This window comes from Apteryx mantelli, chromosome 1 (assembly GCF_036417845.1).
Source record: "Apteryx mantelli isolate bAptMan1 chromosome 1, bAptMan1.hap1, whole genome shotgun sequence".
In the NCBI taxonomy this organism is placed as follows: domain Eukaryota; kingdom Metazoa; phylum Chordata; class Aves; order Apterygiformes; family Apterygidae; genus Apteryx; species Apteryx mantelli.
The window spans coordinates 153,232,669-153,247,428 of record NC_089978.1 but is presented as its reverse complement, the minus strand read 5'-3'; the positions used below and the strand labels follow the sequence as shown (position 1 = coordinate 153,247,428).

Below are 14,760 nucleotides of genomic sequence, written 5' to 3'. Positions count from 1 at the left end.
CTTATTCCCAATAACATTTGGACCTTAAGGAATGTGAACTCCCTTAATCTGCTAGTAGAAATAGCCACAGGAGCAGCACAGGCTGGCTGTGTTGAAGCAGTCAGAAGGCATTGTCAGCAGAACTTCTTCAGATGAACCTTTACCATCTTTTAGAAAAACTAGTATTTATGGACTTTCTGTGAGACAGCAAATACTTACACAGTATCAGAAACAAATATCTGAGTATTGAATAACCCCCATCTCCTGCCCACTGGACCTCAGGTGCCCAGAGATGCTGTATCGGGTTGCTTTGCCTCTGACACTACCTTCTGCGGACTTCATGGAGAAATAGGCAATGCAGAAGCATCATCAAAACTGCTAAAGGCCAAATTTTTGCCTGCTATGTCATCACACCATGATTGCCTCATGATTAGGCCAAGAAGTACCTACGTCAGCATTGACAATGTTTTATTGCATAGTGGCACATTCTTCTTAAACACTGACAGTTTTTTATTGCATAGTGGCACGTTCCTCGTAAAAAGGACTAATAGTCAGTATAGACCTTTGCAACAAATACTGAAGATGTTTCTCTGCCAAGTCTGGCAAAGGCAACACTGCAGAAGCCTCTCCCTTCCTCCCTAGCATGCTAGGAACAGGGAATTAGAGGGCTCAGTAGCAAGGCAAGTCAAACCATCCCTTTTTGCACTAGGATGTGGGTATTATTACTATTCAGAGGACAAAAATTAGATACCTAAAGGGCCTAAGACACAATGCATGGCTTATGTTGAAAAGAAGGATCAGAGAAAGAGAAAAGAAAAGAAAAGAAACTGGATAGCCACATGAGATAGAGAAGGAAGTATATCCTCTCAGATGTGCCTGGCAGCAATCAGGCCTCTTGGGCAGCGCTTAGGAGAGGCTGATTAATACAGCCCTGCTGGCAGTGATGCAGAGTTCACAAAGAGTGAAAGAGGAGCAGGCAATGCTAGAATAAATTCCTTGCGTCAGATAGTTATTAATTATTAGCTATGCTACAGGAAAACCGCAAGCTACATTGTTTGTTATGTTGAGCCCACACCAGCCATTCATCTCCGATTTTAGAAATCAAAAAGGTAATAGGGCAAATTCTCTACAGCTGCAAACAGGAAAATTCAGCTAAAGTCCCTGGAGATGCACCCGTTAATGCTGACAAAGACTTTAGGCTGGTGCTGCTCAGTCTTTGATTAGCAAACTGGGTGCCCCAGGCAGGAAAGGGAGGCAGCAATCTGCCTCTGGAGGTCACAGCTTCCAGCCCTGCCAAGACATCCATCTCAGAGACGCCGTCCAAGAGGAAGTGAGGAAAGATGGTTTTAAAGGCAAGATTTAAAAAGGGGGGTGTGACTTGATGAATGCCTGGAGGAAGATAAATGAGGCAGCAGAAATAAACAGGAATACCAGCTGAGGTAGAGGCAGAAAGAGGCAGAAAGAGGCAGAAAGAGGCAGAAAGAGGCAGAAAGAGGCAGAAAGAGGCAGAAAGAGGCAGAAAGAGGCAGAAAGAGGCAGAAAGAGGCAGAAAGAGGCAGGGTGATGAAGCGCAGATGAGGGATGAACAGGAGGGGAGGGAGGGAGGGAGGGAGAGACATGCAGTTAGGAAGGGAGGAGCGAAGAGTCAGTGCCGGGGAGTGGAACAATGACTGGGGAGAAATGTGAGGAATACTGTTAAAAAGCATTAAAAAAAAGCAGGGGCAATTTAGGTGGCATTTGGTCATGGCTAATAACAGCAGGAGAAGAGTTAGATAGATCAGATTTTCTTTAGTTCAGTATAGCTGGGGGGAACTATTCTGTTCCTGTGGACGTGAAGTCCCATGGTTCTGAAAGTTAGCTGGAGACCTTTCTGTTTTGCCTTTTTCCACTGTAAGTCTTCTGCAGAGGGGAAATCTGGAAGGCTACATGGGAAGAGCATGTGAAGGCAAGGAAATCCTTGCAGCTTTTGCCTACCTTCTGTAATAGGAGAGCGCCTGAATACTTAGTCACAATGGAGTACAGCTCCCCACCAAAGGCATCTGCCCAAGATTTCACCCTAAAAGGAGAAAAGAGAAAATTCGGTGTAAATAGGTAATAACCTCTAACTCAAAGGCAGAACTTAATTCCAGGGAGTAAACAGGGAAAAATCTGTCTTCCTATGCACGAAATCCTCAATGTTTCTTCTCACCCATTATAGTGACAATGATAACCCTTTCTCCCCAGACTGCCAGTGAAACAAGCAGTAAGGTAGGAGGCAATCACTGATTTTGGACGTTCTCCCCATGACATTAGTCAGCAAGGAGCAACAGTGAGTTTTGGTAGTCTCAGGCACCTCTTGTTGTATCAGAGGATAGAGTTTATCTCACCTAACTTTAGAGGTGAGAGAGTTGTGTGTTTGGTCTTACATATCATCTGGTTTCCTCTGTTGTTAGTAGAGTGAAATAAATAGCTCTCTGGAGATACCCATTTGTCTTTGCAGAAGGAGGCTAGGGTGATGGTCTAGACACCTAATTTTAAGATTGCTAAACAGAAATAAATCTCAGGCCTAAAAGGAGTTGTCAAGATCCATCTCTTCAATTCGGTTCCTAGAGTTTACAGGGCAGAGGCTAGCGAGCTGAATGAAGATAATGCTATCAGTGGAGATACTATGGCTCGATAATGCCTGAGTAGATTCTGTATCTCGTCATTGTAAAACATTACTCCAGTTTGTGCCATCCTGTAAATAACTGATGTTAGCAATAGCTCATGGAGAACACCAGACATTGAAGAGCAGCCTGAATGCCAAGCCACTCAAATCAGAATAGATGGCTGTTGTAATTGACCGAAGACTTCATCAGAAATCGACTACATGATTCACATTAGGCAGCTCCACCTACACACAATTCCTTTAACAGGGATTCACTTAGGAGAGATTTATTTAATGGAATAAATGGCCTTCTCCACTTATCAGAATATGCTATTTATTTACAGGATAGAGAGCCTTACCTATGGCTTTCAGTAGATTTCTCCCAGCTCAAAGCAGACTTTAACCCCAGGGCCTGACTGTCCAATGCACTGCACCATTTCTGTGGCAGAATAATACAGCCACTGTTAAGATGAGCTCTGGAGCAAAGCCAGTGCAGCGATGGCAGAAGAATCGCAACAATAACTTCAGCCTAGAAAAGCCTATCTGTTTAGTTTCCCCTGTTGTGAACGGAGGCAGACCAGCAGTTACAGGGGCTGATTTAGACCACATGTAAAGCTCCTGCTTTGTACTGCACCTCTCTCCACTAACTCCAAAAAGGGCATAAGCAGAATAGGTACCCTTTATAATCACTCCTTAATTGGCAACGAGGCATTCATTTCTAACCACTGAGTGTGATCTGGCACTGACAGCAGCTGAAATCAGTAAGAACAACTCAAAATTTTTTTTTGGGCTTTGTGTTCTGCATCCTATTTTGACAGCCAGAGCTTTTATCTCTTCATTTCATTCTTAGACCAAAAAGAATACAGGTATTTGCTAGGAAGCCAGGATTTATTGTCCCATATCAGAGTTATTTTTAGAAAGCCTAGAAAAAAAGAGGAAAACAGAAAAAGGGGAAAGAAATATGCTGCAAACGGTTGTAGGGAGCATAGGACCCCACGAAATTCTTTCCTGATTCTTGCAGTGACCAACTTGTTCCCTGAGGCATGAGGTCTGAGGATCTCTAAGTCGACATTTAACTTGACGCCCATCTGCTGATGTTAGTTTATAACTCTTATATGCGAGATACTTTGTGCTGATATTAACCAATGTTCTTCAGGTCTCCTCATCCTTTACTGTAGAAAGCGAAAACCTAAGCATGAGGCTTGGGGTAGTAATTCTAGCAGAGAGACTTGTTTTTACCCTGTTTGCTGAAAGGAATGAGGCACATGTGATCCTGCTTTTTCTGTTCTGTGTTGTGTCTGTGGCTCTGCATGTGACTCTATCCTCCCAGTCCTAATAATTTTTCTGCCCAGCAGGGTAGGAGAGTCAGTGATATTAAGTTCTGACAAGTGTGTGTAGATGGGCAGATTCAGCAGAAAGATGCTATTATTGAGGAAAAGGGGTTGCAATATGAGCTTAGCAATTATCAGTCACTAGAGAAGCCAACCACAAGACACAATTTTATAGAAAATGCAGCTCTGCTGCTCACAGAACTACTTGTCTCTGAAATCCTCAAGTCCCAGTGCCACAGGATTACTCGGCATTCTTGGCTTTCATAAAAACAGGAAAAGGGAAGTTAATTTTTTAGTCTTTGAGGCTATGGCAAAAGAAGACTAAATATGTCAACCTTGAAATTCCAGTAACAGAAGAACTCGGGGAAAAAAAAGTTAGGATTTGTGTAATTTCACCATTGCTAAGCCAGTCTCCTAGGTGGTGAATGCTCAGACTAGGAGCACACTCCCAGCCTGCCCAAGGCCACAGGGCACAGCTCTGGCATGGCATGTGAAGGCCAGGGCAGGACCTCCACAGCTACTTCTGAGCTGCCACCCTGGCTCTGGGGCCACTATTTCTGCTGATGTCCTTGAAGCAGCTCTGCAAGGTGCCATGCTGCAAAACCCACAAGCCTTGGGAGAGGCAAAGGGAGCAAAAAGGACCAAAGGAAGAAGGAAGCACAGAGAGAGGTTTAGAGAGAGGCAACTTTAGAGTAATGATTGGAAAGTTAGGGGAAATGGAAGAATGAGAGGGCACAAAGGTCCTGGGGCCCTCTGGGATAGGACTGAAAAGCAGATAATTGAAAAGGTATGGTGGTATTTCATGGAAGATGAAAAGAAGGCAAGTGAAGAGGCAGAAATACACTGGCATTTACATATATAAAAGACAATTATTTGCCATGGAAGGGAGTGGTCTTAGAGTCCTGGAAGGTTAAGGGCAGTCTGCTGAATTTAAATAGGTTTCTTTGTCTTTTCATAAACAACAAGAGAAAAGGTCAGTGTAAAATTCATCAGGTTGCAGAGATATTTCATCTAAGGCTGCTGGCTCCCAGAACTCAGGAGCAGATGTACAGAGGCGATAGGGGCAGTCAAAAGAGGCCACACCAGGCTGGTCTGCACCTATCCCGCCAGCATTTCCTTATGTTTCAAGTACCCAACAAGCAAAGGCTGAGCAGCCAGCCCCAAACCCTCACAGATCTCACAGCTGCCCATGCCATGACCAGCTTATAAGCAGAGGGTGGTCAGGAAAAAGGGGAGGTGGTTTCTGTGCTGAACTTGCACCTCAGAAATAATAATTGACTGAGCAGATCTTTGCACCATGAGGGTTAAAGCTGAGTGTGTTTTGCAAAGATTTGAATAAGCTGGCAAAGAACTGAGTACACTGCCACAAAGCCAGGCATGACACAGTGAGCAGCACAGGCCTGCTTAGCTTTGTGTCACTTAACGGTGATTGAACCCAGCTGGTGTTTAAAAGCTTTTAGTTTGGTGTCCCCAAAATGTCCTTGTGTAACCTATAGAGCAGGTCCGTTTTCCTACTCCCTTTTGTCCCCTAGCAAATGTATTCTTCTACTGAAATTTCTTTCAAAGGGGCAACTTTGTGCTTTTGTCAAATTCATGCGTGAATATGAAACACCAGGGACTAATTCAGCTGTTGGTCTGGTTTTGGTACCAGGGGAGAGAAGATCTTTTTCCATTGTTTTTTCTTTTTTCTTGTACATGAATAAGTTCCAAATTCTGTGAAGTGATGTAACTGTTTTCTCTGTAGTAAAGGGCTATCACATTATAACCAAACACATCAGAAAAGGATTTGAGCAGAGAGTGCCTGCCTGTAATCCCTGCACTTGTATGCAGTGGCAAAAACAGCAGAAAGAACAGGCTGTCTTCTTAATGCCACAGATTTCAAGACCAAAAGGTATTTCTATGCAGTATTTATTCTGGGCACAGAAAGTTGCTTTTTACTTTACACAGTTTGAAATTATTAGAGGTTGAATTTTATTCTACAGAGAAATGAGAGCAAGAGGGAAATATATTTTGGAACAAACTGCTTCTTTTGCTGCAAAGTTCCTTTTAGATGGACTTTTAAAGTCTTGTTTACCATCACCCAATATTTACTGACAGAAGCACTTAAGAAAATGCAGATTGCTGTAAATCGAAGGCAGTCCCACATGGAAGCAAAGGTAATTTCACAGAAAGGCAGAGGTGTGCGGAAGGCTAAGGACTGCTCTATAACCTGTGCATCCTTCTTATGAAACCCAAATCAGAAGCCCTGAGCTGAGGAAGGATTTGATAGCGCAGCCAACAGTAAAGCCAGTGGCAAAATTTCCTGCGATCCCGTCGATAAAACCCTTGAAAGTGGCAAGGAGCCAGTGCAATGCTTGGTTGCATCAAGCGTGCCACACTGGCAAGCAAATTTGCAAGGGTCTTGTTGGCACTTTTTGAATACAAAAAGCTTTTTCAATCTCAGGAAAGGACTTTGGCTCACCTTGGTTGGTGTAGCCAACATACCTCTTTCTAAAACTTGAGGACAACGTTGTGTCCTCTCCAAGCTAAACCCGCTGTCCTATGCGGACGGATATGGCCCAGCTCTTCTTCTCCAGAGAAACTGCCCCACAACAACTTTTACCAACAGTGTTGCTGACAGGTTTTCAATCCTTAAAGGATTTAATTTGTCTAAATCAGCTTAACAAGGTGAGGCTTCTATAAACTCTGTCTGACAAAACCCCCTAGCCTCCTGGGGGGCTCCGGGACGGGACTCACTGCTGACAAAGGTGTCACCTTGCAGCAGCTTTCCAGCCGCGACCATGATGGAGGAGCCATTCGCACATCCTGGCATGCACACAGCTGTGGGGTGCCCTGATGCCTTGCAGGCACCCAAAGAGCCCACATGCAAAAAGGGCATCAAAATTCTCTATATGTTTGCTACCGCCCACACCCAAAGGCAGCACATGCAGGAAATGTGGCTGTGAATGCCTTGTACTGCAGCTCTGCTTCTTGTTTGTACGCTCCAGAGCTTTGGAAAGAGCTGATTCCCCCCTTTTTCAGTGAGATGGAGCAGGAACAAGCAAGGAAAGGTGCTATGGCCTCTTTCCTCTATGTAGCCACCATCCACCATCCACGTAAATATGCACATATTAAACATACACCTGCTACGTATGTGGACACAAGTTGCTTTTTTGAACGTGCAGTGCACTAAACCAGCGTTAAGGGATCAGTGCCAGCAATATATAATAGTAAAAAGAGCAGGAAAGCTCACACTGCACAATCTGGATCTTGTATGTGCCAAAGAGATGTGTCTTCACCTGATGCCCCATGCACCTCATGCGGCCAGATCCTGACCGGTGCTATGTATCCTTATTGTCCCTTGCAGGCTACAAACCAGCACTTGAGAGCCCAAAGAGGCTGAGGGCAGGGGGTGGCCAGGTGGCAGGGCGGGAGGAGGCTGCGAGGGGGCTGAGGAGGCTGTGGGGAGAGCTGGGGGGTGATGCATGAGGCAAACACTTACGTCTCCAGTGGTATCTTCGTCTGCGCCTTGGTGGCAGGCGGGAGGCAGATGAGGGAGAGGAAAAGCCACGGGGCGGCTCCGGGCCCCATCCTCCACGCACCAACCATCAGCAGGAGGGACAGCCGCAGAGATGTGGGGGATCCCGGCCCGTCCTGCCACTGGGGGACGGTGTCTGCACGTTGCCAGTGGGCTCCGGCATGGCGTGGGGCCAGCGGCTGTGCTGCTGCGGGGCTGAGCCCTCGGGGGATCCTACATCCACCCGGCGTGGGGCCAGCGGCTGTGCTGCTGCGGGGCTGAGCCCTTGGGGGATCCTACATCCACCCGCCCTGGGGCCACGGCTCCTCACTGCCGGCCAGGCTTGGAGGGGCTGCCACGAGGTCTCTGGTGCAGCCAAAAACCCGCCCTGAGCTCTCCGGGGTGGTGCAGAGGGGAGCCTCGGCAGGGGGGTCCTGCGTGGGTGCTGGGTCCGGTGCGGCTCAGCACCCCGCAAGGACAGCAGAGCCCGGCGGGAGTGCCCGGTGGGAGCCGCGGCGTCTGCGTGATCCACTGCCAGCCCTCTAATCCCCTTGCAGAGCAGCAACAGCAGCAGATTTAGGGAAGCGGAGTGGGATAAAATCACCCGGGATTACTCTGATTCCTGAAGACGGGTCTTGGCTTCTCCAGGCAGAGATCAGACTGCCAAGCCTGCTTTAAAGGGGTAGCAACATGCGCCCCCAAAAGCCTCCTCACCTTTGATACCTGCCCAGAAGATGCTCCCCCCCTGCACTGGAGGATGCTTGCACATTGCCCGTCCTCCTCTCTGTCGGGGATCCTCCAGCAACGCGCCACAGGTCTGTGTCCCAGCGCCTTTGGGCAAGCGGTCCAGGGAGCGAGCTGAGTCCCCTCTCTTGGAAATGCTGACCTGCCTCCAGGAGTGTGGGGTGCTTGGAGGGCTCCCACAGCTCCAGCTCTTGGGACGCTAGTGAGTTAATACCACCGTATCTTAGGTTAGCATAGGACCGATGACCCCAGCCACAGACCTGGTATATGACGCACCATCAAACGCAGGTCCAACCCTTGAACCAAAGGGTTTGTAATCTAAGAAGTAATGTCTGAAGACCTCTTACAAGCAAGTCAAGAGGAAAGCAAATGGATAGCAAGAAAGAAAAATGGCATGAAAAAAGGCCCATGCCAGTTAACTGATCACCTACTAATGTGGGCGATTATTTATTAATAGTCAAACCTCTCCGTTCAGGCAACATTTGGTTGAGATTGCCATCCCCTAATCGGTGTCTGGAGACCAATGAATCACAAGGGACCAATGGCTGTATTAGATGAATAACAGCAAGTAGCAAACGGCGTACTCTGATGAGGGGCACATTTATAAGCTCATTATCATCAGGAGAAGTATGAATTATGAATAACTACAGATACAACAGTGGAAAGATTATAAATGACTAGAGCAACCTGTTGAGCAGCTTGACTCTATAGCTATGGCTTAACCCATTTATTAGAATATCTTGCAATTATTTTTCACACCTTTGATAAAATGCAATGCCACAATAGATCAAGTTAGGGTTCTCATAAGGATGTGAAGGGGGAAACTGACTGTGAAACTACTCAAGTAAAACTAAGTGACATATCTTAGATGTGCTGTTGGGTGCAGTGTTGGTGCCACACATGAAATGGGATAACAGAAGAAACAGAGAAGATATAGAGAAAGGAAAAATAAACCCGTGATACATGGAATGGAGGTTAAGTTGTATGGTGAAGAGGCTGGAAGTCCAGGGTGAGCAATTAAGTAATTACAGGAATGACTTACCTCAGGACAGGATGGTTTCTTCATTTATTACAGTCTTTACTCCAGTTTGAGTATCTTTTAAAAAGTTATGAGATTATTCAAACAGAAGTAATGGGCTTGAAGGGCAGAAATTTCCAGATGATGTTCTTAAGTCTGTGCTATGCAAAGGATTACGCTGGAAGGACAAAATGGTTCTTTCTGACCTTAAAATCTACAAAAAAATCAATTCCACACATATAAACTCACACTCTAGAGACACTGCCTTCAAAGTACCACATGACTGTATAGCAAACAGCATAGTTAGCTAATGAAAGCAATAGTCAGAATAGATCTGGATCTTAGTAATGCATTTCTCTCTCTCCAATGGCCAAAATATGATACGTTGGCTCTTTCCCTGAGAAGGGGTAAATACGGAACCAAACTGCCCCAAAAGGAAGCAGAAGGTGATAACAATACAGAGAAACACCTTCCTCCAAGAAATACTCATTACATCCAAGGGGTGCGCATGTGTCGCACGCTACAGCAGAGCTGGTTGCTCTTCCCCTGACTCTGGCCTCACGCTGCTGGGACCGGGGACCTCAGGGCCAGGCTTCTGCCACCTCCTCCTCCTCCTTCCTCTGAATCCAGACAAAAGGAGAAGATAGCTCTTGGGAAGGCTATAAAAACTGGCCATCAAGGTCTCATTTCTCTGTGATTACCAGGATTAAAAGTGAGGGATAGTGTGCAGTGCTGGCTAGCTTCCTTGCCTGTGGAAGAGATGTTAAAAATCCCCATTTTGAAAAAATCCCAAATGAGATCTGAAGAAAGGCAAATCAACATTTTAGACAGCATTTTCTTTCCACTTTGCAGGGAGCCATAAGCAAATAGATATTCTGAGTGACTCTTCCAGGATCTTTTCACTAACCCTTCCAATTACTTTGGGCTATTTGAAGCTGGGACCCAGTTTAATCCAAATGGGTTCTGGCAAGAGACCTTGTCTCTCTGTGTCTGGAAAACTCTGAAACACTGATAGAAAAGGCGATGAGAAACAGCAACACACTGAACTGGGAAATCCAAATCCCTTTATTTGGATTTATCTCATTTAATGGATATCATCTAACGGATATAGCTTACTTAACCCCTTAATGATCTGAAATTGCAAGGCAATGGGATTCAAAGACAAAATGAAAATAGCACAGAGAACTGAGAAATGCCAGGTGACTGGAGAGCCTTTAATGGGATTAGTGTGCATCAAGATTCTTCTGCAGAGCTCAGCTACTGCAGTTTGTGAGCATTTGGACCGCAGGGAGGAGATAAATGACAGCAGGGTCTAACAGGGGGAAAGAAAATGAATCCCATGCGAAAGAATGAAAACAAATAAATAACTGGGAATGAAAACCTGAGGAAGGCTGCAAGAGATATGGGGTAAGACAGTACACCAAATTAGAGCTAAATTTGCAAAATAATGGGGCTATAAAAAATGCCAGTGCAATTTTGTGCTGTGTTCACAGACACAGGGAAGATATACCAGCTCTGTTTGTTTCTGTTTTGACTAGAACCTAAGTTCAGTTTGGATGATCTTGTTATGAGAAGATATTGGCAAGTGTCAAGACCAGCAAAAGAACAAATATGATCAGAACATTGGTGTAAGCAGTGTATGACTGCAGTTCTAGTGACTTATTAAAGTCACTAGAAATTCTCATTTGTTTAATGCGTTAATGTGATGACCCTAACCTGGAAATGCCTGAGCAGCCTAACATGTAGTCTTACAGCAGGATAAACATAAGAAGAATGGGATAAAATGTAGAAAGAGAAACTCTACACTGAGCATCAGAAAAAGCTGAGTAGATAGATCTGCTGGGCATGGCACACTCTCTTACGGCAACCTCTCTCCCTGCAGTACTGCTTAGTAAGGTACATTTTGTAGCAACCAAGTCTCCCTTTGCTAGAAAGTCAGCTGGAACAGAGGACATGGCTGTGGCCTTGAACATGGCAAAGAGAGGCGTATGCAGCTTAGTGGAGATGATGAGCAGATGGGACAGTGTCTCAGACTCCTTGGGTATAAAGCTCATGCGCTCCTCTGTTCCAGGAGGTTTTTCTGGCTAAAACTGGTCACCAGAAGACACTGCTTCCCCATGGCACCTGTGGTATTGATTTTCCAGCTGGCCCATGCAGCGAGGCAGGGGTGCAACCTCCTATCTTCTGCATGTTCTGGAACAGTGTCTTGGGGCCCACGTGGAGTGAGCATCAGGCTCCTTTTCCACTGTAGATATCAGGACTGGGGAAGAAGACATGGGAGATCACAAGTATTGATTTGTTTTTCATTCTGGAGTCATTGGGATCTTGCTGGGTGCCTGCCACTACCTCCTACCTCAAAGTAAGTCTTTGTTCCATCATGGTCCTGAACTTAAAACAGCTGGGACATAATTGTTTAATAAGAATTGTTTGCTTTGATTTCAAATAATTTAAAACAATTCAGTTCCTATGATCCTAGAAAGACTGTATTTTTCCTTAAAGAAATGATGGGGATAAACTATGTGGTCTTGTTCACAGCAGATGTATTTATCTAAGAACATAAACTTATGTCTCTCTTCTCATGGCAGGCCTCCTTAGATACATATCTAGGTACAAAAGATTCTTTCTACCCTGATCAAACATCCTCTTTGAGAACTGCTCTCACAAAAGCACTTTTATTGGTGGTTTTAATGGCTGGTCATGCAAATCTCTTCTGATCAGGGTTCAGCATTGTAAAGGTTTAGCACTTGCAAGCCAAGTTTGCAGGAGGTGTGGATTTAATAGGTGAGCGGGGAAGGGGAAGAGGGCTGCAGCCTCTCTTCTGCATTAGTGCCAGTGCTGCAGGCCGATCCTTCGTCACAGGCTGGGGAAGTCTCCCCACAACTGTGTGTTGCCCTTCCTCCTGGTCTGATCGCATTCAGGCCCGGGAAATGATGCCAGTAGATGATACTCTTTGCTCTAGCAATGGGCTGGCTGCATGGCTGGCAATGTGCCTGGGACCTGGGAATTTCGGGTCCTGCTGCTGCCATTGAGAGCTGAATGATTTGCAGCACATCGTAGTGGTGTTGGTGAGCACCGTCACTGTAAGTGTCCCGTTCTCACCTATCATTGTGGGAAGACGACACCTCCCTCACTCCCAGGAGTGTTTGGGGTTAACTTATTTTTAATACCATCTGGCAGCAGGGGGAATGCTCAATACAGTCTGAAAGGGTTCCTCTGCATCGGAAACCAGGCTGATGAGTGATGGTGCTCACAAGGAGACCCTGATATGACTTCACAGCGCAGTTACACAAAAGCCTGCTTACTGCAGGAATGCAGCTGAATACTGAAACCTCATGGAGATCTCCGCAGAGCAGCACCCTTGTATAATGCTGGGGGGAACATACAGGGTGTCACAGACTGACTCAGAGCAGAGGCTCGTTAGGAAGCTGTTGTGCCACTGACACTCTTCAGTTCAGGTTGCTTCAGAAGCAGTGAGCAGTGATGAATATCTGGCCCCAGAACATCATCAGGTATCAGTGGGGATGACTGGACAAAAGTGTCCTTTTAGACCCTACCTTCCACCCAGTTGCTCTGTAAATATCTGCTCCTAGATCCAGTCACCTGCGAGCTGCGTGCTTTCCCTGTTGTTTTTAGAAGCAACAACACAGGCATCATATTAATTAATGCCTTTGGCTGGTTACTTTGCTTTTTTCCTCCCTTCCCCACTCTCCCCAGCTCTATGCTAAATTTAGACTTGTTTAAATACTCTGAGATGAAACAGGCATTAAAAAAATTTTTTTTTGCTAGCAGCATTTGAAATCCTCAGCATCCATAGTGTTCTGAGCAGCAGGAAACTGAGAGCACAGAGAGACACACCAGGGGAGAGCAAAATGCATAAAAAACATGGAGCAGTGAAGCATCTCCCTCTATTGGAAGGGAAGGGGAGGAGAGGAGATATTCAGCATATACTCAGTTTGGGAAGAACTGTGAGCAAATAGCAGCAGCTTTCCTGGGTGCTGTCACTAAGGTAGTGCCCGGACAGAAAATTAGCTTTATCCTTATCTCTCTACTACCAAAGGGTTAAACTTAATCTTCTCCATTTCAAGTCCACATGACCTGAAGGAACTTGTTTAGGAGGAAGGGAAACCCCATTTTAAAAGGGATTAAAATCTTTCATGATAAAGTGGCTGCACTAGAACAGCTTTTTCGAGGGAGGAAGCTCTGCTTCCTGGGGAGCCCCAGGAATTGCAGTGCATCAAGTGACTAAATAAATGATGCTACTTATTTTGCTAATCTGCACAGCCACAAAGACACTTGACTCAGTGCACGTATAGCAACATCGTTTGTGCTGCCAATTCCTTCGCATTAAATGTGTGATGCAATGAGCCTGTTCAGAGGACATGCTACCTCCTTCCTCCTCAGAGTGTTAATAAGGATTCAGGATTTTGCCAGGTTATCAGGACAGATGTATTTGGGCCAAATTAGGGTTGTTCCAGCCTTGCTGGGCTAGAAGGAAGGAGGGCCCTCCTGCCTAGGTGTCCCCATGTCAGGGTGCAGGCATAAGGGGGGCAGAGCTGAGTTACTTGCCTTCTTGGTCTGGGGTTACTAGCTCACCTATTTGCTGCAGTCCTTATGAGGATTCGTAAGGTAACGGCTGTAGAGTGCATTGGAAATACAGGGTGCTCTGCAATTCTCTGCGCTGCCGTAAAGGGAGACAGCAGAGCCTGCAGGACAGGGGACGCTGCCCTGGAAATGCAGGGACTGTATTCTCACTCAGCAGGTGATCTACAGAGGCACAGCAAGCGAGTAACTACATTTTTCATGTTTTTAAAGTTTTTCTGTTAATTTTACTTTTTGCTGCTGATACTGAGTGTCCAGACAAGAGTTACTGCAGAAATGTATATCGACATTGCTGGGATCTTTGGAATATTCAGAACTCAATTAAAAAAATCTTAAAAGCTTTATTTTTTTTCCCTTCCTTTTGATTTCACAGAAAGGAGCAGCTTTGCCAAAATTCTAGGTCACAAATTAAAACATTTCATGCTTTTCCCCTTTGAAAACAGGACTATTTTTTCACATAAAAATCAGAGATGATCAGTTTCAGTATGATTAAAGATAAAAGCTGGGCTTTAGATACATTTACCACACATAGATGTAGGTGTAGATAAAACAGTCCATTCTTTCATGAATATTAATGAAAATATGTTTGTGATTTTAGGCAACCAGCAATTGTTATTAAAAATACTCTGACAGTTTTGAAAAAAGAGAGGCTGAAGGAAGATTCCACAAGGCTTCCTGCATCAGGTCCACCCCATTCTAAACTAGTCTGCAGTTTGTTCCTGAATTAATCCGTAGTGAGTGAAAGGTATTTCCCTGACCTGAGACTGTCCAACTGACTGGCTGGGAATGGTCTTCATCTCTGGGCGAGGGAGGCATCTGAACAAGGCAGTACCAGCAGTGTCTCCTCTGCTTACAGTTCAAGTCACTTCCCGTCACCCTTATTTGCCTCCATGTCCATAATTAGTTCAGTCACTTGCCAACTTTCATAGCGCACACGCGCTCTCCCTTCCTTCAACATTTTACAGCG

At 45.5% G+C, this 14,760-nt stretch overlaps 1 protein-coding gene across 1 annotated transcript in view; it reads right to left on the bottom strand.

Moving 5' to 3' along the window:
- Window positions 1–7,524, bottom strand: part of CACNA2D4 (calcium voltage-gated channel auxiliary subunit alpha2delta 4) — a 136,087-nt gene extending 128,563 nt beyond the window's left edge. The window contains exons 1-2 of the mRNA XM_067307017.1: window positions 7,418–7,524; window positions 1,954–2,035 (exon numbers count right to left, since the gene is read on the bottom strand). Coding sequence (XP_067163118.1) covers window positions 1,954–2,035; window positions 7,418–7,524 — 189 coding nt within the window. The remainder of the gene's footprint in view (window positions 1–1,953; window positions 2,036–7,417) is intronic.
- Window positions 7,525–14,760: the final 7,236 nt, after the last annotated feature.